Source organism: Tachysurus fulvidraco, chromosome 15 (genome assembly GCF_022655615.1).
Source record: "Tachysurus fulvidraco isolate hzauxx_2018 chromosome 15, HZAU_PFXX_2.0, whole genome shotgun sequence".
Classification (NCBI taxonomy): Eukaryota; Metazoa; Chordata; class Actinopteri; order Siluriformes; family Bagridae; genus Tachysurus; species Tachysurus fulvidraco.
Genome location: NC_062532.1, coordinates 3,914,291 through 3,942,247, shown reverse-complemented (window position 1 = coordinate 3,942,247; position 27,957 = coordinate 3,914,291). Strand labels below are relative to the sequence as shown.

Below are 27,957 nucleotides of genomic sequence, written 5' to 3'. Positions count from 1 at the left end.
CAGAAGAGGACTTGCAGTCTCTGCTCACTTTATTCAACTATTTGGAATTTTCCCTACTCCATACACACCTGATTGAACTGTTATTGTATACATTTATATAGTCTCCAGCTTCGTACTCTCAATCAGTATGATTTTCTCCTTCTATCTATATTATTTAGAAAGCAGCACATCCTATTATTGTCATATATTGTACATATATTGTACTTATTACACTTATTACAGACCTATATATGAAACGACCACAACTGCATGATTCAAAGACTATTTATAAAATATGTAGAATTTTGCAGTCTGGTTAACTGCGTAACAAATATTACAAAACTGATACACTATGAATAGTAAGTACATCACTTTCCTGTGTTCATCACATCACCTGTTAGATAGCAGCACTTTTCTTGTGCATGTAAATGTGACCGGATGAACGAGGTACGAGTGGTGATTGAGCCTGTCTTTTCATCACTGTGTGTCCCCCTGTCGGATGCTGTTCGGATCTGTTTACTGCCCACCTTTCAGCGGGTTATTTGAGGGCTGCGTATCCTGAGCGGCGAATCGATCCTCGTGAACTTCTTTATCCGCACTTGGATTCTCCCTCTCTTTTCGTCCTGGCCATTATCACTGCAGTTTACTTTTTCCTCCACCGAGTGTCTAGCATACAATCATTTAAAGGGATTTCTTCTGCTACCATCTGGTTTCTGGGATAGTTTTAACTGACCTGCTCTGGTCTACTTTGGGGTGGACGATCGTGTATTTCTTGGGGCTGGCCTAAGAACGACGTGGTTGAATCGTGACTTCTATTTGCTTTTCATTCATTCTGTTTCTGTTTTATATGTATTTATTTTGGTTTTGATTTCTTTCAGGAGCTGGGGGTCCCACGGGTGAAAGACCTTTTTGGTGGTGGTGCTATTCCAACGTGTGCTGTGCGACATTCTTGAAGGGTACGAGTGCGTGCTCTGAGTTCATGGTGTGTGTGTGTGTGTGTGTGTGTGTGTGTGTGTGTGTGTGTGTGTGTGTGTGTGGAAGTGTGCGGTTGGATAACTAACCCTGGTGATCGCCTCGGTGGATAACCCCAGCCCTGTATTTAATTGTGATATTTTGTTTTGTCTGTTTAGAAGTTGCGTAAAGTGGTTGTTTATTATTTCTTTCATTTGATCGTCGTTATTTGTGTATTTGTCTGTCACTGCACCTTTTTAACAGTGAAGACATCTTTTCTTTTTGTTGTTTTTGCAATGTTGGTTTGAGCTGTTAGTAATTGCTCTTTAGGATTGAGCATATTAAGTGAGGTTTTTATTTTAATTGCAAGTATTTAATAAACGTTGTACTTTATGATGCCCACGTTTCTTGCCTACACTTATTTTAAGAGGATCGAACTTGTGTGATCTGGGTTTACTTCTATTTCCTGGGTTTAACCCTCCCAGGTGGCGTAGTCGAATTGGTTCCAAATAGATAAACTTGGGTTTGTGTGTGATAAGCTGTACGGCTCTCACTCGTACCTCCTAACACACCACACCGCTCCCGCCACATAAAGTAATAGTGAACATAGTGAGAGCTTAAACATTCAAAGCCAGAAAAAAAAAGACATTCAGAAAACCTCAGGTTTCAATGAAATCCATGAAAATATCTAAATAATATCAATGTTATTAGTTTTCTTTGTATAACATGTAACCCTCTTACTAGTTATGTTTCTTTTAAGAATATGTGCATTTAAAAGCTTCTTTTTTAATAACTGCCCTTTTCAGATATTTGTGGCTGAAAAGGTTTGTTTTATAATAAGGTTTAAGTAAACTATTCATTAAACTGTTGTGTTTATTAAAGAGATTAACATTTTTTTCTGTGATCTGAAAATGAGTGTGTATCCCTTTAATTCGTCAATGGCGGCGAAAGAGTTGAGAAACTCCGTGTATACACTAAAGTTTGGTTTAAATGCACTTGGATGACATGTGCTGGTTACTATCTAGTTTTGTTATCTTTTCTGTGATTGGATGTTTATTATTTTACACCCACCCATGCATATGAGAGTGCAATGTGTTTGGTTGGTAATGTGTCAATCAAAAGAGAGAGAGAGTTTGAGACGAGTCAGAAACGCTCGTGCTAAATGCGTGTTATATGGATTAGTTTTCTTTATAAACAGTGTTTTAGTTTGTTTATGCTTTAATGTTAACCAGGAGATGTGATAACGGACCTTATTAACTTATTATCGTCTTATTAACTGTTGGTGAGACCCTTTTTTTCCTTTGAGAAGAAACTGCCCGGTTGTGTGGAATCGGAGTGCGTCTACATAACGTAACGGGAACGATATACTGCATTCAGCGTATTACCTATTGCGCCTATTGGTATTGCGCTATTTAATAGGGGATATTTTTATATCCCCTATATTTAGGGGATAATTAATATATATATATATATATATTTTAAAAATTTAATTTTTTTTTTGTTTATTCAGTTTATTCAGTAAGGGGACAATAATTAATTTTGTTATAAAACATATTGACTACTGTTATTCATACCTATATCTTGTTATACATATTTCACGTTACTTATATACATTCTATAATTCATATCACAATATATTTTATATAGAAAAATAAATACAAAACTGTTTTTATGAATGTTTCTTTATTGTGTATTTAAGAGTCCAGGTATCAGAGTATTTTAATTTCTTTAGTCGAGAGACCCCAAGTTATTGAACCCGTCTCCCCACCCTAAAGAGCTTAGACTTGACACGACTAAGTAGGGCAGGGGGCACTACATAAAGTGGTGGCCCGTTAGGGGAATCTCTTCTTTCCTCTGGTAAAATGTAGAGGAAGACATAAAAGTAAAAGAAGACATAAAACTTTGTTTAATACCAAGTTGATTGTGGAAAAGAAAATTAACCCCTTCCTGCACTTATTTGTAAACTCTTGAAGCATGTCTTTCAGAAGTAACCCTCTTTTTCAAACTGAACTTACCAGTTGGTGTAGTGAGGTAGGGATTGACCCAAGTCACGCGCTGCTGTTGACTGGAGTACCAGCAACTACTGAAGTGGCAAAAATCGAGGAAGCGGCTCAGAGTGTAAAATCCTTTGGAAGAGTGCGTGTTCGAGATACCAGGAATGGACCCAACTCAACTACTCTGTTAGTGTTATGCGAGAGTAGAGAAGTCGTTGACGCCACACGCTGTCCTACCCAACTGCTGCATGGTGATGGTGAGGAGGCCTGGGAGATTGTTGTTTCCACTGAAAGTGACTCACGACCTGCCGCCTCTGTAGAATTCACCAATAAGCTGTCAAAATTTCTCATGGATGAGGGAAAGTCTATGACTGACTTACAAGCTCTGTTTTCTTCCCTTGGTTCCAATACCAGTTCCCCTGAGTCAATTATTCGTGCTGTGGGTGATATCCTAGAGAAGGCAGTGAAACCACAAAGTGACAGCAATGCTTACCGTCGTTTACGTACCTTCTCGGGCACTGTTCCCACCCTCGCAGGAGAGAAAACCATGGAACATTGGATCTAGCAGGCCAGAATAATGATAACAGATTGTGACTGCTCTGAGAAAGAAAAACGTCAGATTATTGTAGAAAGTTTGAAGGGACCAGCACTCGAAATCATAAAAGCTGTTCGTCTTTCTAGTCTGGATACCAGTGCCCTGCAGTACCTGGAAGCCCTGGAAAGCACATTTGGATCCTCCGAGTCTGGAGAAGACTTGTATTTTGCTTTTCGACTACTACGCCAGTCTCCTGGAGAATCCTTATCTGATTTATTGAGACGGATGGAGAAATCTCTGACCAAAGTTGTTCAAAGAGGAGGTTTTTCTTCAGCCAATGTTGACAGAGCAGGAGTAGAACAGCTGATCCGAGGAGACGTTGAATCAGACATGATGCTCCTGCAGTTGCGACTAAGGGAGAGAAAAGAGCGACCACCTACTTTCTTGAACTTACTAAATGAAATACGTGAGGCTGAAGAGAGTGAAGCCACTCGGCGTAATAACACTGCCACGGCAAATCCCATACACCTGCAGAGAGAAGAAAAAATTAGTTCATCAGTTGTACAGGAGCTCAAAGTAGAAATTCAAGAACTCGGGGCTCAGCTGAAAAGGGGATGTCCAACCGCTTTACCTGCTTCTTCCATGATGGTAAAGCCCAAGACAAAGATAAGATATACAGATACCACAGACAAGCATGAGACAAAGAATGATTCAGAAGTTCAAGCTTTGAAAAAACAAGTCCAGCAGTTATAACAACAGCTAGCTGTTATGGGTGTTGGCCACAGTCATACAATGAGTCAGACACCATCCTTGCCAAAGCCTTCCCCAGCTCCCCTTAGAAAAAAACCTGTCAGAAACAAGCATGATTACTTTTGCTATAGATGCGGAGAGGGCGGACACGTTGCTACGAAATGTCAAGCTCCTGAGAACTCCACTCAAGTGATCAATAAGCTAGTCCGCTCTTTAATGCCAGTGTTGGTGTCTATGCTAAAATGTTGGTATCTATGCTAAAATGTAGTTGTTAAATCATTAAAGAAGTGAATTGTGATGAGGTTTTTGTGCAGCACTGCAGCTTGTTGTGTCACTGTGTGGATCACGAGCGCAGTAATACACAGCTGTGTCTTCAGTCTGCATGTTCTGTCCTCCAATTGTTATTGTGTTAGTAGAAGTGTCTCTGGAGATGCTGAACTTATTTTTTCAGTTTCTCACTGTAAGCTGGACCCCCATCACTCCAGATGCGTCCAATCCACTCCAGAGCTTTTCCTGCAGGTTGTCAAATCCAAGCTGTACCATAGCTCGTAAGTGAATATGAAACCTTGCACTGGATGGAGAGACTCTGGCCTGGCTGGACTGTCATGGAAGCAGGCTGAGTCAGTTCCTCACCATGCACATCTGTGGAGGAAAACACATGGTGATATCTCACACAATATATGCTGCACCTTTATTCTTCATCTAGTAAATGAATGAATTTGATAAAGCACTCACAAGAAGCAGCTGCCAGCAGGAGCAGTAGAGATGTAGAGAACATGGTGTGTGTTGTTTGGACTGGAGTCTTCTCTGTTCTCCAAAGTTTAACAGACACCATCACATCATATAAATAGAGTGAGATCCAGCTCTGACACTTGGATTTGTTTATCTGCTGATGATGGGAGGAGAATGTATCTGAAATGTATTTAAATCATGAGGAGGAGATTCATCTGATGGAGGATGTGTTGGTTTATAAACTCAACTTTCAACAAGATTTTATATTTGGAACGTTGTCTTTGGAGATGTAAACATGTTTTCTCACAATATTTATGCTATAATTGATCTAAACGATAACTGTAAAATTTCTAAAATACACAGATTGTTGTAGTTAAATTTGAATCAGTTTTGCAGAATCCCAATAATCAAATATCTGTCCGGTGAGTTAAATGAAGCTGGAGAACAATTAGAATGTTTAAAGTGAGAGAGTTTCTTTATAAAGACTGACATCTAGAGGCACATAAAGAATTATAATTATAATAATAGCTTAAACTGTGTGTTACAACAACATCCACTTCAGCAAGCTGCACAAACACTTTGCAATAGATTGGTGTTGTATTAATGATGGAGTAACTCTGTGTTCACTTGTGATCAGGACAAGAATTTATTTTAATATTGAGACAAAGATGAAACTTTATGTAGATATCTTTGAACTACAGAAGTGTCTTAGCTCTGCTAGCTCATATATACCAGACCCCTCTGGGGACATGTGTACTGCAGAGAGAGGAAAATGACCAGGGATGTTTTTGTACAGGGCTTCAGTGAGTTTGTAGTGTTGTGTGTCTGGCACAGTAATACACAGCCGTGTCCTCAACCTGAAAGTTTTGTCCTCTTAAATAAACTGTGCTGCTGGATTTGTCCTGGCTGAGACTGATCTTGCTCTTCATCATGTCTTTGAGATTAGTGCTATCACCGCTACACAGATATCCGAGCCATTCCAGTGCTTTTCCAGCAGGTTGCCGTATCCAGTGTATACAATAACTCGACACTGAGATCTTAGACGAGATGGAGAACGACTCTCCAGGCTTCACCGGCACAGAGTCTGTCTGAGTGAGCTCCAAACCTCCAACACCACCTGTGAATAAGAGCGACAGAACATCATCAAAAGTCATCAAGTCATTTTCACGAAACGGGAATTAAATCTAAATTCATTCAGCCGACACGGAGACGTACAGAATGCAGCTGAAAGCAGCAGCAACACTGATAATGACAGCATTGTTGTTGATATAAAAGTGAAGTAAAATGCTCATCTGCTGTCCTCCTCCTCACTACACACACACACACACACACACACACACACACACATTCACACACACACACACTCACACAGACCTCCTTAATGTAAGTGGAGGATTTGCATGAAAAACATCATCATGATCGTGAAGTCTCAGGTTTACTCATTTATACATTAAGTGTCTCTGTGATTAACTGAACTGAACATGTTCAATCAACAATCATCTAAAATGAGCCTCACACGATAAAGTCACAGTTTCTGTGTTCAGAAGGTGTTAGTTACATTTCTAGAACAGAGGCTGTGTATGTTGAGACTGGGATGTGTGTATTACAGTGTGTATTGGGACTGGGATGTGTGTATTACAGTGTGTGTTGGGACTGGGATGTGTGTGTTACAGTGTATATTGGGACTGGGATGTGTGTATTACAGTGTGTATTACGACTGGGATGTGTGTATTACAGTGTGTATTGGGACTGGGATATGTGTATTACAGTGTGTATTGGGACTGGGATGTGTGTGTTACAGTGTTTATTGGGACTGGGATATGTGTATTACAGTGTTTATTGGGACTAGGATGTGTGTGTTACAGTGTGTACTGGGACTGGGATGTGTGTATTACAGTGTGTATTAGGACTGGAATGACTGGGATGTGTGTATTACAGTGTATATTGGGACTGGGATGTGTGTATTATAGTGTTTATTGGGACTGGAATGTGTGTATTACAGTGTTTATTGGGACTGGAATGTGTGTATTACAGTGTTTATTGGGACTAGGATGTGTGTGTTACAGTGTGTATTGGGACTGTGATGTCTATTAGTTTGTTGGTTTGAGGAACAGTCAGAATGACATTTACACAGAATGCTGACAGAGTTATTACTACCTGTGGGTTTTTCCAGTGTTTCCAGGAGCACAGAAACAGGGTTTATGTATACTTTCATTCCTGATGATTAGTTTAGGCCACGTCCACTTTAGGGTTATAACCAGGTACATTTGATTCAGTCGTGTGAGCAAGAGGGTGTTTTTTTATATCAGGATGAATTTGCATAAACAACTTTCAGCTGTTTTCATAGTTTCATTAATCCTTCACAAAAACAAGCAGCTGCTGCCCCCTACAGGTGCCTTTCATTTCCAACATCAAATGTTGTTGCGCCGAACTTTACAAATCTAGTTATTTATTATTTAATTTCAGAATATGTGAAACGTGATGGAAAATGAAAATGGTTGTGTTGTGGTTTGGGTAATCTTATCAGGTGCAGGTGGAGGAGAATTTTGGGGAAGAAGAAAAAACACCTCAGTGTTAAGAAACCATGCTTGGAAATGTTTATATAATTTCTGTATAATCCGGGTTAGGATAATGAGTAATGAGCGAGTGTGTAATGAGTGAGATCAAAAGTCAGTCTACCTGAAAATTTGTAAAGCCTTACTGTAGGTGTGATTTCCTCACAGAGAGAATGTCAGATATTGATAGCTGTGTATCAGAGTGAAATGAACATGAAGCTAATCAATTCCGTTTGTAATCAAATATCGACTGTCAAATTGTCCATGATGCTCTGATGCTCCAGTCAGAATTGTTATCATTATTATTTATTTTTTAATGAAGGAGGATGTTTAGAGCTAGCATGGTTTCACTGTACTTGGAGTTTTTGTACAGGGATGTTGTTTATTCCTCTCACTGTGGTTCACGAGCGTAGTAATACACAGCTGTGTCTTCAGTCTGCATGTTCTGTCCTGTTAATGTCACTGTGCTTCTGGACGTGTCTCTGGATACCTGAAACCTGCTTTTCAGTTTCTCACTGTAGTAAGTGCCCCCACTACCAGATATCTGTCCGATCCATTCCAGAGTGTTTCCTGAAGGTTGTCGTATCCAGTGTGTCCAGTAGCTGCTATCAGTTACTGAATATCCAGACACTTTACAGGTCAGAGTCAGTGACTGACCAGGAGTTAATACTGTGGATCCGGTCTGGATCAGCTCAACACTGTGAACACCTGTTAAAGAAAAGTTATTTTAATGATGTAAAAGCAAAAAGCTTTAAGGAACCAAAACTGTATTACATGTCAAATGTAAAAACACTTACAGTGTACGGCTGCCAGCAGCAGCAGCAGTAGGGATGTAGAGATCATGGTGTGTGTTGGAGCAGAAGAAGTAAAAGCTCTTGGTCTTTGTTGCTTAAATCTATAACAGAGAAGGACATTTGCATAGAGACACTCCTTATCTTAGGGTCAAAATGCGGCTCCCTGTAGATTTGGAAAATAATTATTTAATTAAAATTTATTTTATTTCAGTTAGTTAGTTTTTTTAAAAAAGTCATTCTAAATTCTAAGATTATGATGCTCTTGTAACATTAAAATAAACCGTGTTTAATTTGTTTGTCGCTCAAAATATGCGTCACAACTGCCGACTTGCTACAGCACTGTAAATCCGACACACAGAAGCAGACGCATTTTTGGTTTGCTGCAGCTGGCAAGTAAAATTTTGATGTCATGAATACGAAGAGGACTCAATTAGACATTGAAAGTTACCTTCAACTCAGCGTCATTTTTGTTAAGGTTAGTTCAATCTGTTCCAAATCTGTTTCAATCTATTTTTGTTTGCTTGCAGAAATAAAACTTTGTTTACTCTGCAGCAGTTCATTGATTTCATAAATGCAACACACTACAGTTTTCTCTATACTTTCCATTAAGGTAAAAAATGATACATGCAGTGTTCTCTTCATTTTAGATGTCAAAAGGGTTTTGTGGCTCCCTGTGTTTTTTTTTTTCTGTGGGAAACGGGTCCAAATGGCTCTTTGAGTGTTTAAGGTTGCCGACCCCTGTTATACACTATCAGGTGTTTTCAGGTTACAGAAATTTATATTCATTTTGGAAAGGGCCCTTTATTTCTATTGATTTATAATTTAGTTTAATTTAGAACCTTACATTATAACAGCATTATAAAATACATCTTGTCATGTTACTGAGAAACCTCACAACCACAGGAGGATGTAGTTACATAAATTATAGTGTTTTTATTTGTCCAACCTGTGTTTAACAACCCAAATACATGTAACTAATCACACATTATGGAAAGAGTGAAAAAGAAGAGAAAATGTAGATATTTGTCTGATAATGACTGATACTGAATGAGTCTCATACAGAATGCAGTTTGTGGATTCACTTTTTTCCACTTTATTTGTTGAGCTCTGCTGCCTCCTTCAGTTGTTTCAGTTATTGAAGCTCAGACTATGAGAACAGACTGTGTGTTAAACACAACACACTGCTGGAAACATGCTGTATTATTCCTGAATCCACTCATTAAACACTGATTCCAACTGCTGGTTCAAAATCCTGTAAAATGAAGGGATTAATAATGGTTCAGAATGAAGACTCTTTCAATAATATTTTCTTTTTTATTTAAAAATGACTTTGTGTGACTGTGTTTAAATGAAAGGCACCTGTAGGGGGCAGCAGCTGCTTGTTTTTGTGAAGGATTAATGAAACTATGAAAACAGCTGAAAGTTGTTTATGCAAATTCATCCTGATATAAAAAAACACCCTCTTGCTCACACGACTGAATCAAATGTACCTGGTTATAACCCTAAAGTGGACGTGGCCTAAACTAATCATCAGGAATGAAAGTATACATAAACCCTGTTTCTGTGCTCCTGGAAACACTGGAAAAACCCACAGGTAGTAATAACTCTGTCAGCATTCTGTGTAAATGTCATTCTGACTGTTCCTCAAACCAACAAACTAGTAGACATCCCAGTCCCAATAAACACTGTAACACACACATCCTAGTCCCAATAAACACTGTAATACACACATCACAGTCCCAATACACACTGTAATACACACATCCCAGTCCCAATACACACTGTAATACACACATCCCAGTCCCAACACACACTGTAATACACACATCCCAGTCCCAATAAACACTGTAATACACACATTCCAGTCCCAGTAAACACTATAATACACACATCCCAGTCCCAATACACACTGTAACACACACATCCTAGTCCCAATAAACACTGTAATACACACATTCCAGTCCCAATAAACACTGTAATACACATATCCCAGTCCCAATACACACTGTAATACACACATCCCAGTCGTAATACACACTGTAATACACACATCCCAGTCCCAACACACACTGTAATACACACATCCCAGTCCCAATACACACTGTAATACACACATCCCAGTCCCAATACACACTGTAATACACACACCCCAGTCCCAATACACACCGAAATACACACATCCCAGTCTCAACATACACAGCCTCTGTTCTAGAAATGTAACTAACACCTTCTGAACACAGAAATTGTGACTTTATCGTGTGAGGCTCATTTTAGATGATTGTTGATTGAACATGTTCAGTTCAGTTAATCACAGAGACACGTTAGTGTTTTGTTCATTTCACTCTAAGCCCAATTCTTCTAAGAGGAAGAAAGTTAATGTATAAATGAGTAAACCTGAGACTTCAAGATCATGATGATGTTTTTCATGCAAATCCTCCACTTGTGTCTTTTACATTAAGTGTGTGTGAGTGTGTGTGTGAGTGTGTGTAGTGAGGAGGAGGACAGCAGCTGAGCATTTTACTTCACTTCACTTTTATATCAACAACAATGCTGTCATTATCAGTGTTGCTGCTGCTTTCAGCTGCATTCTGTACGTCTCCGTGTCGGCTGAATGAGTTTAGATTTAATTCCCGTTTCGTGAAAATGACTTGATGACTGTTGATGATGTTCTGTCGCTCTTATTCACAGGTGGTGTTGGAGGTGTGGAGCTCACTCAGACAGACTCTGTGCTGGTGAAGCCTGGAGAGTCGTTCTCCATCTCTTGTAAGATCTCAGTGTCGAGTTATTGTATTAACTGGATACGGCAACCTGCTGGAAAAGCACTGGAATGGCTCGGATATCCGTGTAGCAGTGATAGCACTAATCTCAAAGACACGATGAAGAGCAAGATCAGTTTCAGCCAGGACAAATCCAGCAGCACAGTTTATTTAAGAGGACAAAACTTTCAGGTCGAGGACACGGCTGTGTATTACTGTGCCAGACACACAACACTACAAACTCACTGAAGTCCTGTACAAAAACATCCCTGGTCATTTTCCTCTCTCTGCAGTACACATGTCCCCAGAGGGGTCTGGTATATATGAGCTAGCAGAGCTAAGACACTTCTGTAGTTTAAAGATATCTACATAAGGTTTCATCTTTGTCTCAACATTAAAAAAAATTATTGTCCTGAACACAAGTGAATACACAGTTAAGCCATCATTAATACAACACCAATCTATTCCAAAGTGTTTGTGCAGCTTGCTGAAGTGGATGTCGGTGTAACACACAATTTAAGCTATTATTATAATTATAATTCTTTATGTGCCTCTAGATGTCAGTATTTGTGAAGAAACTCTCTCACTTTAAACATTCTAATCCTCCTCCAGCTTCATTTAACTCACCGGACAGATATTTGATTATTGGGATTCTGCAAAACTGATTCAAATTTAACTACAATAATCTGTGTATTTTAGAAATTTTACAGTTATCGTTTAGATCAATTATAGCATAAATATTGTGAGAAAACATGTTTAAAACTCCAAAGACAACGTTCCAAATATAAAATCTTGTTGAAAGTTGAGTTTATAAACCCACACATCCTCCATCAGATGAATCTCCTCCTCATGATATAAATACATTTCAGATACATTCTCCTCCCATCATCAGCAGATAAACAAATCCAAGTGTCAGAGCTGGATCTCACTCTATTTATATGATGTGATGGTGTCTGTTAAACTTTGGAGAACAGAGAAGACTCCAGTCCAAACAACACACACCATGTTCTCTACATCTCTACTGCTCCTGCTGGCAGCTGCTTCTTGTGAGTGCTTTATCAAATTCATTCATTTACTAGATGAAGAATAAAGGTGCAGCATATATTGTGTGAGATATCACCATGTGTTTTCCTCCACAGATGTGCATGGTGAGGAACTGACTCAGCCTGCTTCCATGACAGTCCAGCCAGGCCAGAGTCTCTCCATCCAGTGCAAGGTTTCATATTCAGTTACAAGCTATGATACAGCTTGGATTCGACAACCTGCAGGAAAAACTCTGGAGTGGATTGGATACATCAATAATGCTGGGAGAAGAGTTTACGGTGACAAACTGAAAAATAAATTCAGCATCTCCAGAGACACTTCTACTAACACAATAACAATTGGAGGACAGAACATGCAGACTGAAGACACAGCTGTGTATTACTGCGCTCGAAGACCACACAGTGACACGACAAGCTGCAGTGCTGCACAAAAACCTCAGAGAAATCTGAAGTAGATGTAAACAAAGCTTGAAAAAGAGCTGAGTGCCATAATCATTGAGACTAATATTGATTTCCCAATTAACTGATTATTTAAACCAAATGATTTACTATGTTACTGCTGATACTGTATCTGAGTGTTTTCTCTCTTTTAAACCATGCTGATAAAAATGCTCCATTACTGAATTCCTACTTACTTTATTTTCATTGATGGTCCATGTGAATTTTTTTTTTTTAATTGACAGCCTATGGAATAAAAACACTAATAATAATAATAATAATAATAATAATAATAATAATAATAATAATAATAATCAATAACAATAATAATCGTACATAATTCAAAGCATTTGTTTGTAAATTTTTATTTTTGCGGAGTTGGATCCCAAAACCTACGGCCACGACAGTTTAAAGATACAAGATTTTGTGTGTTTGTTCAAATACAACTACTAAATGTACGACTATGACAGTTTACACACAAAACGCTTGTTTTCACAACACCTCTTTTTCACACACGAAAACGGTCTGCGAAACATCTGTCAAAAATACGTCATCACGTTCACAGGCATTACTATCCGAGGGAAGATGAATCGATTCCACAAAGTGCGCATGCGCCCCGCCCTCTTTTAAACCACTGGCGCCGAAATGGCAGCTCAGCAGCCAAGCGCTCACTCATCGTCTCGGGTAAGTTTGTTTTTCCTTCCAAATTCGGACATGTTTAAGGGTTAGTTATCACTAATAACAGAGACGAGTAATATTACAGATATAGGTTAACTATAGTAAGTAAGTAAGCTCTCAGAGTAAGGTTACATTAGGTGCTTAAAGAATACAGCTGTTTAGGAGGTCATCACTGCAGTCTGTAGCGTGATGAGATAGGCCTACATAAAACACACACACACACACACACACACACACACACACACACACACACACACACACACACACACACACACCCCTCACACCTAGCCATTTCCTGCTGCACTGACTGCCCATTTGACTTGGACCTTCTTTCTTGTGCTGACTGTCCACTGATATTGGACTGGTTCCCCATTTTCTGTTGTCCAACACTTAAGGTGTTGGTCAACATCGACACCAGATTCTGGGCTGAGTGCAAGATGTCACCTAATGGAACCTGATAAACAATAAAATATGACTTTAACACTTAAGCAGTGAACACATATTGCATGACCTGTGTATTCCAGTGCATGTACACAGCTGTTAGTAAGTTAACACTTAAAATTGCTAATTCTTTTATGTAGGCCTATCTCATCACGCTACAGACTGCAGTGATGACCTCCTAAACAGCTGTATTCTTTAAGCACCTAATGTAACCTTACTCTGAGAGCTAATCTTACTTACTATAGTTAACCTATCTCAGTAATATTACTCCTCTCTGTTATTAGTGATAACTAACCCTTAAACATGTCCGAATTTGGAAGGAAAAACCAACTTACCTGCGTAAAATTTTGGTGTCCACTTTTGCCATTTAATAATACCATAACTTTTGGCTTACTATGTAGTCATATAATATATAATATAAAACTCATCTTGTTTTAAATTCTCACTGAGGGCTAAAACCCCTAAAGATGAAACCCTAGAACAGCCCCTGCACTTATGCCTACCGAAAATCACTGAAATTTTACTTTTTACTTTTACTTCAAATACATAAGTACATTAAATATCAGAAAATGACTTTTGATACTTAAGTACAGTAAATATCAGATACTTTAAGACTTTTACTTGAGTAGTATTCTAAAAGGTGACTTTCACTTCTACTAAAGTCTTTTTCTAGTATGATACTTGTACTTTTACTCAAGTATTGCTTTCTTAGTACTTTATACAACACAGACGATGAGTGAGCGCTTGGCTGCTGATCCGCCATTTTGGCGCCAGTGGTTTAAAAGAGGGCGGGGCGCATGCTCACTTTGTGGAATCGATTCATATTCCCTCGGATAGTAATGCCTGTGAACGTGATGACGTATTTTTGACAGATGTTTCGTTGACCGTTTTCGTGTGTGAAAAAGAGGTGTTGTGAAAACAAGCTTTGTGTGTGTAAACTGTCATAGTCGTACATTTTGGAGTTGTATTTGAACAAACACACAAAATCTTGTATCTGTAAACTGTCGTGGCCGTAAATTTTGGGATCCAACTCTGCAAAATAAAAATTTACACACAAATGCTTTGAATTATGTACGATTATTATTGACAGTGTTTTCATTCCATAACAGCCAGGACATTTGAAACATTTTCTCATTTTAGGTTTGTATCATCTGACACCAGGTCTTTTTGCCACTAGAGGGCAGTCTGTACAAACTCCACCATCTCTATCTGTTTCCTTCTGCACATTTAGACAATCTCTCTTTTCACATTCTGCTCTGACTGCATCCAGCATCATGACACTAGGATTAAACTCAGTTACATAAAATGTCTCTGGTGACCTGTTTAGTGTTGATCAGTAAATAAGGCTCTTTATTATGGAAAACCTGATTTCATGTAAAATTCAATTGGAGTCGATCGAGTGAAACGAATGATTGTGTAATTTTATACAAACAAAAGCCAGATTAAACATTTGATTGATTTAGATCTTGTACGTATCAATGTTCAAAAGCATCTTCAAGCATACGCAATAATTATTATGTTAAAATTAATTTGTGTTCCTTATTTACTTAATTGAGACTATAAGATTTCTGGTTTGGGAAAATGACAGTATTTCAGAATCAGAATCAGCTTTATTGCCAGGCATGTTTACACATGTGAGGAATTTGTTTTAGTGACATGATCTCCACAGTGTAACAGGATGTCATATGCAGTATAGAAGAGATTGTATGTACACATTTACAGGTGTGAAATGTGCAGTTTAAATAAACATATGCAAATAAGTATACAATATATACAATTTGTATGTACACATGTGCAATTGTGAAATGTGCAGTTGAAGTAAACAGTACAGACAATATGTATGTATGTATGTACAGAGTGCAAGTATGAAATGTGCAAATTGAGGTATACATAGTGCAAATATTAGGAGTTGTGTGTTCCATGGTGTTAATTGTTCATCAGGTGGATTTCTTGAGGGAAGAAACTGTTCCTATGTCTGGTCGTTCTGGAGCTCAGGGCTCTGTAGCGCCAACCAGATGGTAACAGTTCAAAGAGGGAGTGTGCTGGATGTGAGGGGTCCAGGGTGATTTTCTTTGCTCTTTTGCACACTCTGGAGGAGTACAGGTCTTGAAGAGTGGGGAGAGATGTGCCAATGATTTGCTCAGCAGTCCGGACTATCCTCTGTAGTCTTCTTAGGTCGAATTTGGTGGCTGAGCTGAACCAAACAGTTACTGAGGTGCAGAGAATGGATTCGATCATGGCAGTGTAAAACTATTTCAGCAAATCCTGTGGCAGGTTGAACTTCTTCAGCTGACGAAGGAAGTACAACCTCTGCTGAGCCTTTTTCACAATGGAGTCAATGTGAATGTCCCACTTCAGGTCCTGGGAGATTGTGGTTCCCAGGAATCTGAATGACTCCACTGCTGTGACAATGCTGTCCATGATGGTTAGTGGGGGAAGAGCAGGGGGGTTTCTCCTGAAGTCCATTATCAACTCCATTGTCTTGAGCATGTTCAGCTCCAGGTTGTTTAGGCTGCACCAGAAAGCCAGCCGCTCAACCTCCAGTCTGTAAGCAGACTGTATTTATGTACATATAAGAATCCATCCCATGTTGACCCTAAGATAAGGAGTGTCTCTATGCAAATGTCCTCCTCTGTTATAGATTTAAGCAACAAAGACCAAGAGCTTTTACTTCTTCTGCTCCAACACACACCATGATCTCTACATCCCTACTGCTGCTGCTGCTGGCAGCCGTACACTGTAAGTGTTTTTACATTTGACATGTAATACAGTTTTGGTTCCTTAAAGCTTTTTGCTTTTACATCATTAAAATAACTTTTCTTTAACAGGTGTTCACAGTGTTGAGCTGATCCAGACCGGATCCACAGTATTAACTCCTGGTCAGTCACTGACTCTGACCTGTAAAGTGTCTGGATATTCATTAACTGATAGCAGCTACTGTACAGACTGGATACGACAAACTGCAGGAAAAACTCTGGAGTGGATCGGAGAGATATGTGGTAGTGGGAGCACTGCCTACAGTGAGAAACTGAAAAGCCGGTTTCAGGTTTCCAGAGACACGTCCAGCAGCACAGTGACATTAACAGGACAGAACATGCAGACTGAAGACACAGCTGTGTATTATTGTGCTCGTAAACCACAGTGAGACGAATAAACAACATCCCTGTACAAAAACTCCTCATTCAGTGTGACACAATAACAGGACACAAGACACAACACTGATCTATCCGAGTCTAAATGAAAAAACAATAATCCAACAAATGATCAATGAAATGCTGCCCCTCGTGAAGACAATTATAATCATACCACTATCCTGAACTTTATAGACTTTTGTGTCTTTGACTAATAAAAATCCCAACACAAATGAGAATTTGTGTGAACATGTGTGAGAAACTGTGAGCGCATTATTCCATGACTATAGAAATGTAAAACTTGTTCTTTTATCATGATCCCAATCTTCTCAGTCATAAATAATAATCCTCAAAGGTAAATTCAGTATTTAATACTTGATGCCTATTTTCACATATGATCCACTATTACTCTATCAGATGAATCTCCTCCTCATGATTTAAATACATTTCAGATACATTCTCCTCCCATCATCAGCAGATAAACAAATCCAAGTGTCAGAGCTGGATCTCACTCTATTTATATGATGTGATGGTGTCTGTTAAACTTTGGAGAACAGAGAAGACTCCAGTCCAGACAACACACACCATGTTCTCTACATCTCTACTGCTCCTGCTGGCAGCTGCTTCTTGTGAGTGCTTTATCAAATTCATTCATTTACTAGATGAAGAATAAAGGTGCAGCATATATTGTGTGAGATATCACCATGTGTTTTCCTCCACAGATGTGCATGGTGAGGAACTGACTCAGCCTGCTTCCATGACAGTCCAGCCAGGCCAGAGTCTCTCCATCCAGTGCAAGGTTTCATATTCAGTTACGAGCTACACTACAGCTTGGACTCGACAACCTGCAGGAAAAGGTCTGGAGTGGATTGGATATATCAATGGTGGTGGGAGCACAGACTACAGTGAGAAACTGAAAAATAAGTTCAGCATCTCCAGAGACACTTCTACTAACACAATAACAATTGGAGGACAGAACATGCAGACTGAAGACACAGCTGTGTATTACTGCGCTCGTTACACACAGTGAGACAGAATAGTGGATTCCTCTTACAAAAACCTTATGAGACATGTTACAGACATCCTCTCAGTGTAACTAATAAATCATCTCAGTCACACTTTCACTTACTTCCACTGGAATGAAGTCAGAATCGTTTGCAGCATTTTAAAACACAGTCACACAAAGTCATTTTTAAATAAAAAAGAAAATATTATTGAAAGAGTCTTCATTCTGAACCATTATTAATCCCTTCATTTTACAGGATTTTGAACCAGCAGTTGGAATCAGTGTTTAATGAGTGGATTCAGGAATAATACAGCATGTTTCCAGCAGTGTGTTGTGTTTAACACACAGTCTGTTCTCATAGTCTGAGCTTCAATAACTGAAACAACTGAAGGAGGCAGCAGAGCTCAACAAATAAAGTGGAAAAAAGTGAATCCACAAACTGCATTCTGTATGAGACTCATTCAGTATCAGTCATTATCAGACAAATATCTACATTTTCTCTTCTTTTTCACTCTTTCCATAATGTGTGATTAGTTACATGTATTTGGGTTGTTAAACACAGGTTGGACAAATAAAAACACTATAATTTATGTAACTACATCCTCCTGTGGTTGTGAGGTTTCTCAGTAACATGACAAGATGTATTTTATAATGCTGTTATAATGTAAGGTTCTAAATTAAACTAAATTATAAATCAATAGAAATAAAGGGCCCTTTCCAAAATGAATATAAATTTCTGTAACCTGAAAACACCTGATAGTGTATAACAGGGGTCGGCAACCTTAAACACTCAAAGAGCCATTTGGACCCGTTTCCCACAGAAAAAAAAAAACACAGGGAGCCACAAAACCCTTTTGACATCTAAAATGAAGAGAACACTGCATGTATCATTTTTTACCTTAATGGAAAGTATAGAGAAAACTGTAGTGTGTTGCATTTATGAAATCAATGAACTGCTGCAGAGTAAACAAAGTTTTATTTCTGCAAGCAAACAAAAATAGATTGAAACAGATTTGGAACAGATTGAACTAACCTTAACAAAAATGACGCTGAGTTGAAGGTAACTTTCAATGTCTAATTGAGTCCTCTTCGTATTCATGACATCAAAATTTTACTTGCCAGCTGCAGCAAACCAAAAATGCGTCTGCTTCTGTGTGTCGGATTTACAGTGCTGTAGCAAGTCGGCAGTTGTGACGCATATTTTGAGCGACAAACAAATTAAACACGGTTTATTTTAATGTTACAAGAGCATCATAATCTTAGAATTTAGAATGACTTTTTTAAAAAAACTAACTAACTGAAATAAAATAAATTTTAATTAAATAATTATTTTCCAAATCTACAGGGAGCCGCATTTTGACCCTAAGATAAGGAGTGTCTCTATGCAAATGTCCTTCTCTGTTATAGATTTAAGCAACAAAGACCAAGAGCTTTTACTTCTTCTGCTCCAACACACACCATGATCTCTACATCCCTACTGCTGCTGCTGCTGGCAGCCGTACACTGTAAGTGTTTTTACATTTGACATGTAATACAGTTTTGGTTCCTTAAAGCTTTTTGCTTTTACATCATTAAAATAACTTTTCTTTAACAGGTGTTCACAGTGTTGAGCTGATCCAGACCGGATCCACAGTATTAACTCCTGGTCAGTCACTGACTCTGACCTGTAAAGTGTCTGGATATTCAGTAACTGATAGCAGCTACTGGACACACTGGATACGACAACCTTCAGGAAACACTCTGGAATGGATCGGACAGATATCTGGTAGTGGGGGCACTTACTACAGTGAGAAACTGAAAAGCAGGTTTCAGGTATCCAGAGACACGTCCAGAAGCACAGTGACATTAACAGGACAGAACATGCAGACTGAAGACACAGCTGTGTATTACTACGCTCGTGAACCACAGTGAGAGGAATAAACAACATCCCTGTACAAAAACTCCAAGTACAGTGAAACCATGCTAGCTCTAAACATCCTCCTTCATTAAAAAATAAATAATAATGATAACAATTCTGACTGGAGCATCAGAGCATCATGGACAATTTGACAGTCGATATTTGATTACAAACGGAATTGATTAGCTTCATGTTCATTTCACTCTGATACACAGCTATCAATATCTGACATTCTCTCTGTGAGGAAATCACACCTACAGTAAGGCTTTACAAATTTTCAGGTAGACTGACTTTTGATCTCACTCATTACACACTCGCTCATTACTCATTATCCTAACCCGGATTATACAGAAATTATATAAACATTTCCAAGCATGGTTTCTTAACACTGAGGTGTTTTTTCTTCTTCCCCAAAATTCTCCTCCACCTGCACCTGATAAGATTACCCAAACCACAACACAACCATTTTCATTTTCCATCACGTTTCACATATTCTGAAATTAAATAATAAATAACTAGATTTGTAAAGTTCGGCGCAACAACATTTGATGTTGGCTTTGACGTTGCAAGTTTTCACAAAGGCCGGTGCTTTTTGGAGGCAAGTGGACATAAGGGTCAGTGTTACTTTTGGAAGTAAGTAGACAGATAGCTATGGTGCCAAAACATTTGGAGGTAAGTGGAGACGAGCATGCGATGTCATCCGAATACTCTTGAGGAAGTTCTCCTCATTGTTCTGAGTGTTTTGATATGTCTCAAGTTCATGTTGCGCTAATTTTTAATTTTCACGTGACATAACGTAACATCATGTGACGTCATCAGAATACCTTTGAGGACGTTCCCCTCGTTGTTCTGAGTGTTTTGATATGTCACATGTCCATGTTGTAAAAAGTTTTTTGATTTTGCATATTTTGGGGGCGGGGCTGCGGGACAAGCAAAAGGCCAGTCGGTACACCGATTCAAAACTTTGTACAGAGTATCACCCTAAAGGAGCTGGCCGAGTTTGGTTTAGACGGTCCGAAAGCTTGCCGAGTTATAAACCTCCAAAGTTTATAATGGGAGTCTATGGGAAAAAAGGCCACTTTGAGACCTGGTACCGGAAGTACCGGTACTCGGATTGCTTAGAAAAGTAATATCAACAAACTTAAGACCAGGCTCTACAACATATCCGAATTTGGTTCATGTGTCTCCAAAGCCCTAGGAGGAGTTACTCTTGATAAATTTTTCTTTAAGCTTAAATAAGAAAACAGAATGTTGGCTTCTACAAAGAGACATAATTAGAGACAAAAATGGATGGAAAATGTTTAGAAATTCTAAATATTATAACAAGTAATTTTCCATTTTTACTGATAGACAGAAAGTTTACTCAACCTTTGGTCTTTATCTGTGTCCTGTATATTTAAACTGCACCCACATTAGAAATGTTTGAACATTATGCTGTTCTTTAAGCTTTAAGGCCTGTGATGGTCGCTCTTTCTTTATTCACACCACATCTAAGCAACATGTTGAGGATCAAAGTACTGACAGTGTGTCATAAATATGAGAACATGTTCTCCTGGGATTTACATTAAAGTCATAAACACTAACTACAACATTCTTATTCTTATTAAGACGTTAAAGCTCCATTATATCAGCATCTTATTAAACTAGACTGCATCATCCAGATTGTTTCATCAACTACATCGTAAGAAACTAATCTTTTGTGATTGTGTTGTTTTCACATTTGTAGGAAATGCCTCATGTCTTCCGAAAGCCTAAACACTGTCATGCAAATCAAACCCCTTCATAAATGATTAGAGGTGTTCTCAGGAGAAGTGAGGATCTGGGTTCAGGTTCAGATCAAACCATGTTCTCTACACTTCTACTCTTGCTGTTAACAGCTACATCTGGTAAGTGTGTGTGGAGAATTTTGGAAAGATGCAGATCATTGTGTACATTTTCCTGTTGATAGAATGCACCTGAATAATGGCATGATTGTTGTTCACAGGTATTAAATGTATTGAACTGGTTCAGCCTGCAGTCATACTGGTTAAGCCTGGAGAATCATTTTCAGTCCCCTGTAAGATCACTGGATACTCAGCCACTAGTCAATGTACTAACTGGATACGACAATCAGGACAAAAACTGAAATGGATCGGCTGGTACTGCAGCTCCAGTAATACTGGCAGCAGCGATTCACTAAAGAACAAGATCCGTTTCTCAGCTGATGCCTCCACCAACACTGTGACTTTACATGGGCAATTTCAGACTGAGGACACAGCTGTGTGATGAACATTAGACCTGACTGAAGACTGAACATTGAATTTTAGACCTGGGGTTAGCTTGATTTAACAGGGAAATAAATAAATAAATAAATAAATAAAACCTTTGAAATTGTATATATTCAAACACAGACAGTATCAATCCTGCACAAGTGACACATAACATGTTTCCTAACTCACAGTCATTCAACCAAATTTATTGCAGATAATGTGGACTTTCTGTGGTAAGATGTTTAGTAGAAATAAATCTAAAAACTACAGGTTTTCCTTTACTGAAATATATTTCTCTTTAGCAGGTCCCTCGAGATCAAGAAAGTTTTTACCATTTCAAGATTTCATTCTGATTGTGGTGCAGAAACAGATATGAATGAAAAAAAATAACAATTTTAGATGTTTTATAGCATGAACATTGTGGATAGAAGTGAATTTTCCAAATATAAAATCTTATTAGTTGGGATTATAAAGTTTCTATAGAAGACTTTTGTCAAAGAAAATAGTTTTCATCCCTTAAAACACCCACAGATCCTCCATCAGATGAATCTCCTCCTCATGATTTAAATACATTTCAGATACTTTCTCCTCCCATCATCAGAAGATAAACAAATCCAAGTGTCAGAGCTGGATCTCACTCTATTTATATGATGTGATGGTGTCTGTTAAACTTTGGAGAACAGAGAAGACTCCAGTCCAAACAACACACACCATGTTCTCTACATCTCTACTGCTCCTGCTGGCAGCTGCTTCTTGTGAGTGCTTTATCAAATTCATTCATTTACTAGATGAAGAATAAAGGTGCAGCATATATTGTGTGAGATATCACCATGTGTTTTCCTCCACAGATGTGCATGGTGAGGAACTGACTCAGCCTGCTTCCATGACAGTCCAGCCAGGCCAGAGTCTCTCCATCCAGTGCAAGGTTTCATATTCAGTTACGAGCTACACTACAGCTTGGATTCGACAACCTGCAGGAAAAGGTCTGGAGTGGATTGGACGCATCTATGCTAATGGGCGAACAGACTCCAGTGACAAACTGAAAAATAAGTTCAGCATCTCCAGAGACACTTCTACTAACACAATAATAATTGGAGGACAGAACATGCAGACTGAAGACACAGCTGTGTATTACTGCGCTCGTGAACCCCACAGTGAGAGGAATAAACAACATCCCTGTACAAAAACTCCTCATTCAGTGTTCACAATAACAGGACACAAGACACAACACTGATCTATCCAAATCTTATAAAATGTAAAATAAATAAATAAGTAAATTAATAAATGAATAATCCACAAATGAGAACAAAGAGATTAAAGTTATTTTTTTTAATAATTGTAATATAGATTTTAAACCATAATACAAAATCTTTAATGTTACTGCACATGATAAACACTGTAATAATCATATCACTAACACGAACTTATGCTAATGTAGGTTGAAGGATTAGTTGCAGTTCCTCTCTGTTACATCATCATGACTCCCACATATGCAGCTGAGCTGAGTGGAGAGATCGAGTCTCATCAACACTCACCATGAAGATCCCACCTCCTTATTCCTGCTACTAATCAGCTTCATAGGTGAGATCTCATGCAGAATCCGGAATATATATATATATATATATATATATATATATATATATATATATATATATATATATATATATATATATATATATATATATGAGAGATTAGTTTTCATTTTACTTACATTAATATTTTCTTTTTTCTGTATCAGGTACTCAGTGTCAGAGTCTTGAGTCTATTCCCACTGGTTCAGTGGTGAAAAAACCTGGAGAAACTCTGAGTCTTTCCTGTAAAGGATCTGGGTTTAACGTTGGTGGCACTGGATCAGACAACAAGCTGGAAAAGCTCTAGAATGGATTGGGGCTATCTGGTCTGATGCCAGTAAAACAATATACACCAAAGACATTGAGGGACGTTTGGAAATTACCAGAGACAACTCCAAAAACATGGTGTATCTGCAGCTGACTGGTTTGAGTGCCCAGGATTCTGCTGTTTATTACTGTGCTAGAAACCACAGTGGTACAGACATGTTAATCAGCCATTCAAAATCCTCCGCCAGATGTGGACAAAGAGAAAAGAGCTTTCAATATACAGGGCACTTTAACAAGATCTGCAGGTGGCGCTACAGCTCAACAAATATACTGTAACATTGTAGGTTTCTTTAAAGTACAACATATTCTCATATCCTCAGTCACATCTATATACTCCACAATTTCTATGTATTTCTGTGACACAATGAACACTGAGACTGTCTCTTATAGTCATATTCTTACAGAGGAACCAAAAGGGAAATAAATAACATTTACAGAAAAATGTCTGACTTTAATTAGTGATAATTGAATAAATACATTTCACAAAAGTTCCATAAAATTAACTGTAACATTAAACGTAAATAGAGTTCACCATATTCTTCTTTAATTAATAAATAAATTGTCACCGTTCACAGACTGCTGCTGTATAAGAGGAAAAATGATCACAGTAATCAGTGCCATTAATTATTAGAAAATAATTATCTTCAGGTTTGTAGCAGTAACTTCATGAAATTAAATATCTCAACTTTAACTGTGAAGATCTCCTGTAAGATACACAGCTTTGTTATGACTGAGTACAACATGCACTGGATCAGACAGAAACCAGGGAAAGCTCTGGAATGGGTTGGATATGTGAACTCCGTAGTCTAACTGTACCTCTGTACTGTAAGTTTGGCTTTAACAGCTTCAGGCATGTTCATATTCACCTTCTCATAACAGAAAGCAGGAAATTTCCAGACATGAGAATAATTTCTGTGTTAATGTAATTCTCTAGAGTGCAGCCTACACATGACTGATAACGACATAATGGATCGTTTATCTAATTATCATTTTCACTCATTGACACTCAACACAGCCTCTCTGTAATGTTTATGCAAATCTGCATCTCCTCTTGTAATATTAGCAGCGTTCTGATCTAGAGAGGAAACACTTCTCATTACTCTTCCTTCAACACAAACATGTTTGCTTCAGCTCCACTGCTGCTGCTGGCTCTCGCCCCCTGTGAGTGTTTGGATTGAAGCTTTATTATTTCATCTGATCCTTTCAGTTCGACATGTCCACCTTTTCTTTTTCTCTTTTTACAGATGTGTTCTGTGCTACTGAGCTCATCCAGCCAGACTCACTGCTTATAAAGCCAGGAGAGACTTTAACCATCACCTGTAAAGTGTCTGGAGCTTCTATCACTGATAGCAGCAGCCACTATGGAACAGCTTGGATTCGGCAACCTGCAGGAAAAGCTTTAGAATGGATCAATTTAATTGACTACGATGGAGATATTTATGAGAAAGATTCACTTAAAGAAAAGTTTGTGGTCTCTCGAGACACTTCCAGTAACTCTGTGACCTTACGGGGACAGAACATGCAGACTGAAGACACAGCTGTGTATTACTGCGCTCGAAGACCACACAGTGACACGACAAGCTGCAGTGCTGCACAAAAACCTCATCACAATTTACTTCCTCAATTACTGTAAATAACAACTACATTTTACTGAGTAACTAATCCTCTTATTACAAATATTTCAGCTTAGACACCAATTAATTAATTAACTGGCATTAATAAAATGAATAAATAAAAGTTTACTTAGGAATAATAGTCTTTTTTTATAACTATTTGAAATGAAATGTGTCTGCAAAAGACATTTATTATAAAGAACAACATCCATTCACACTCAGCACTCAGGCTTTAACTCTTCATCCCGAATGAACAAAAACCATCCAAAAACTCCTCAAACTATATCTAATAATTAATAAGAATCTCATGTAATTAAATGTGAAATGTGAACATTGTATAATTTGATCATGAATTTCTGGTAATGTACAAATTGTTTTATCATCTCACTAAATGATTTTTATTAATGGATCATCAGAAAACCAGGATTAGCTAAAAAATGACATCATGAAGGACTGGACACGTTTGTGTTGTTCAGTGATAATTAGTGATCAGAAAACTTTACGTTCTTCTGGATGTTCCAGTGATCCACAGTGATGGACTAAAAAGACATGAGATCTAATGAGTAAAGAGCAGTGATGAAGCTGACAGCATGAAACACACCCGGAGTTTTACAGGAAGCTTTTTCTCCTCTTGTCTGTTCCTCTGTGGATGTTTTTTATATCTCTAGTGGGTGTGTCATGCAAACCAAATCCTGTGTTTGAACCATTTATGCTGAAACATTCAGCCCAACAACATAGCAGCAGTTTGTGTTCATTTACAGCAGCAGAAATCATTTTAATTCTTTGAGTTGTTACTTTACTCTAGTAATCTTTCAATGTTAGTACTGCATTATTTATTACATAATTAAAAATGTTTTGTTCTATTTTTAATGTTAATTTTTACCTTTGAATATTTTTCTATTTCAGATTCCTGCAGTCAGACACTGATCGAGTCTGATCCAGTGATCATCAAACCTGATCAGTCTCATAAACTGACCTGCACAGCCTCTGGATTAGACATTAGTAGACTTTACATGTCTTGGATCAGACAGGCACCTGGAAAAGGGCTGGAATGTGTTGCATATATCTCAAGTAGCAGTAGTGACATAAATTACTCCAGTGCTGTTAAGGGCCGCTTCACCATCTCCAAAGACGACAGTAAGAAGCAGGTGTATCTACAGATGAACAGCATGAGGACAGAAGACACTGCAGTTTATTACTGCGCCCGTCACACACAGTGATACTTCCTCTTAGACATCAGTACAAAAACACAGACTTACTACCGACACATCATAAACCCACATTTTCAGATTCATGAAGGTTAAAATACCAAAATGTTTACAGTGTCTCTGACTTACACGTTACCACTTGCTGATGTTGCCCCCTTGGACAAAGACGATCACACTTTTTGATTTTTCTGTAGATTTATTTGCCCCGTTCGTTCTTTTATTATTTTATGCCACAGATTCATGGTCAGAACACACATTCGTGTTACAACATCCGCATGCATACACTGTTTCTTTTTTTATTTTTTCTTCTATACTCTTGTGTTTTTGTGTCTACCGTGCCACCACCAGTATGGGTTCACTATATTTTTCCTTACCATTTTTTTAACAAATTGTCTAACAATAAACATACAACAACAAGTATAAACAAATTAAATAACTATCTGAGTTATTTGAGGTCACTACACCCCCCCCCCACTAAAAGTAATCAAATGAGTCCAAAACATGAATTCCACTAACAGTATCATGTAGCTGCTTCCTCGAAGCTTAAGAATAAAATCAATATCTTCTACCATACAACTGTGACATTACTACAATCATCTAACTTATAGGCTTTATGTGTGTTGAGAGCTGTCTTGTCTTTAGGCTCACTCGTGGGCCCCCCAGAACATCCTCTATTGACAACTGGACCCAACCACATACACCTCCACAATGCACTGGTACATTTTAAATGTCACTTCAGTATTACAATAATCTGTTAATCTGTCTGTTTCTGGTAGAGGTTCTTCTCATAGGTTCTAATGTCAGGTCACCATCTCCAAGCTTGACTTCTCCTACAGATCCTTCCTCTCTCCTTGAAGATCTACCAACACCTCTTCATCAGACTCCTCTGGACACTCCTCCTGATCAGGGAAGTTTATAGGTTCATCAACGATTACTTTTACATGAGGTTTCTTTTCAGGTTTCCTGTTTCTCTCCGCACTTCTCTATTGTGAAATTCAACTGCACATGGATCCAGATGTGTTCCGGTTCTCTGCGTTGGAACCTACAAGTCAAACTCCTTGTCCCTGGAACTTTCGTTGCTGTCAAGGTGAGTATTCTGCCTTGAGCATGTGACCTGTTTTGACCTGTTACTCTGACATCCTTTTCTTTCCTGATGAACATCAGCTGTTCTATGTTCATCAACCAGGTAAGGACAAGGTAACAAAAGGTTCCGATGCAGCAGTCTTTTCTTTCCAGTTCCAGCCAAGGATTCTACTACATACACCGAGCTATCCACTTCTCTCCTTTCTTTCACCATGTACGTTTGCTT

The 27,957-nt window shown here is 38.3% G+C and overlaps 1 protein-coding gene, 1 pseudogene and 6 gene segments (V, D, J or C); 5 read left to right on the top strand and 3 right to left on the bottom strand.

The window, feature by feature from the left end:
- The window catches only part of LOC125138738, a 345,797-nt gene that overhangs the window by 188,034 nt on the left and 129,806 nt on the right, over positions 1-27,957 (bottom strand).
- On the top strand, positions 1,846-4,418 carry LOC125138724 (paraneoplastic antigen Ma1 homolog). Its single transcript, XM_047801046.1, has one exon. It carries the CDS (start codon positions 3,502-3,504, stop codon positions 4,210-4,212), a length of 711 nt encoding a protein of 236 aa, XP_047657002.1. The 5' UTR covers positions 1,846-3,501; the 3' UTR covers positions 4,213-4,418.
- Positions 4,489-4,987, bottom strand: LOC125138781 (annotated as a pseudogene).
- LOC125138380 lies at positions 7,873-8,339 on the bottom strand. The segment is given in 2 exon segments: positions 7,873-8,204; positions 8,294-8,339. Coding segments are annotated over 2 exon segments (363 nt in total).
- Positions 10,788-11,310, top strand: LOC125138804. The segment is given in 2 exon segments: positions 10,788-10,880; positions 10,979-11,310. Coding segments are annotated over 2 exon segments (360 nt in total).
- On the top strand, positions 17,364-17,807 carry LOC113640831. The segment is given in 2 exon segments: positions 17,364-17,406; positions 17,500-17,807. Coding segments are annotated over 2 exon segments (351 nt in total).
- On the top strand, positions 21,337-21,951 carry LOC125138784. The segment is given in 2 exon segments: positions 21,337-21,566; positions 21,665-21,951. Coding segments are annotated over 2 exon segments (381 nt in total).
- LOC125138749 lies at positions 24,833-25,486 on the top strand. The segment is given in 2 exon segments: positions 24,833-24,988; positions 25,072-25,486. Coding segments are annotated over 2 exon segments (432 nt in total).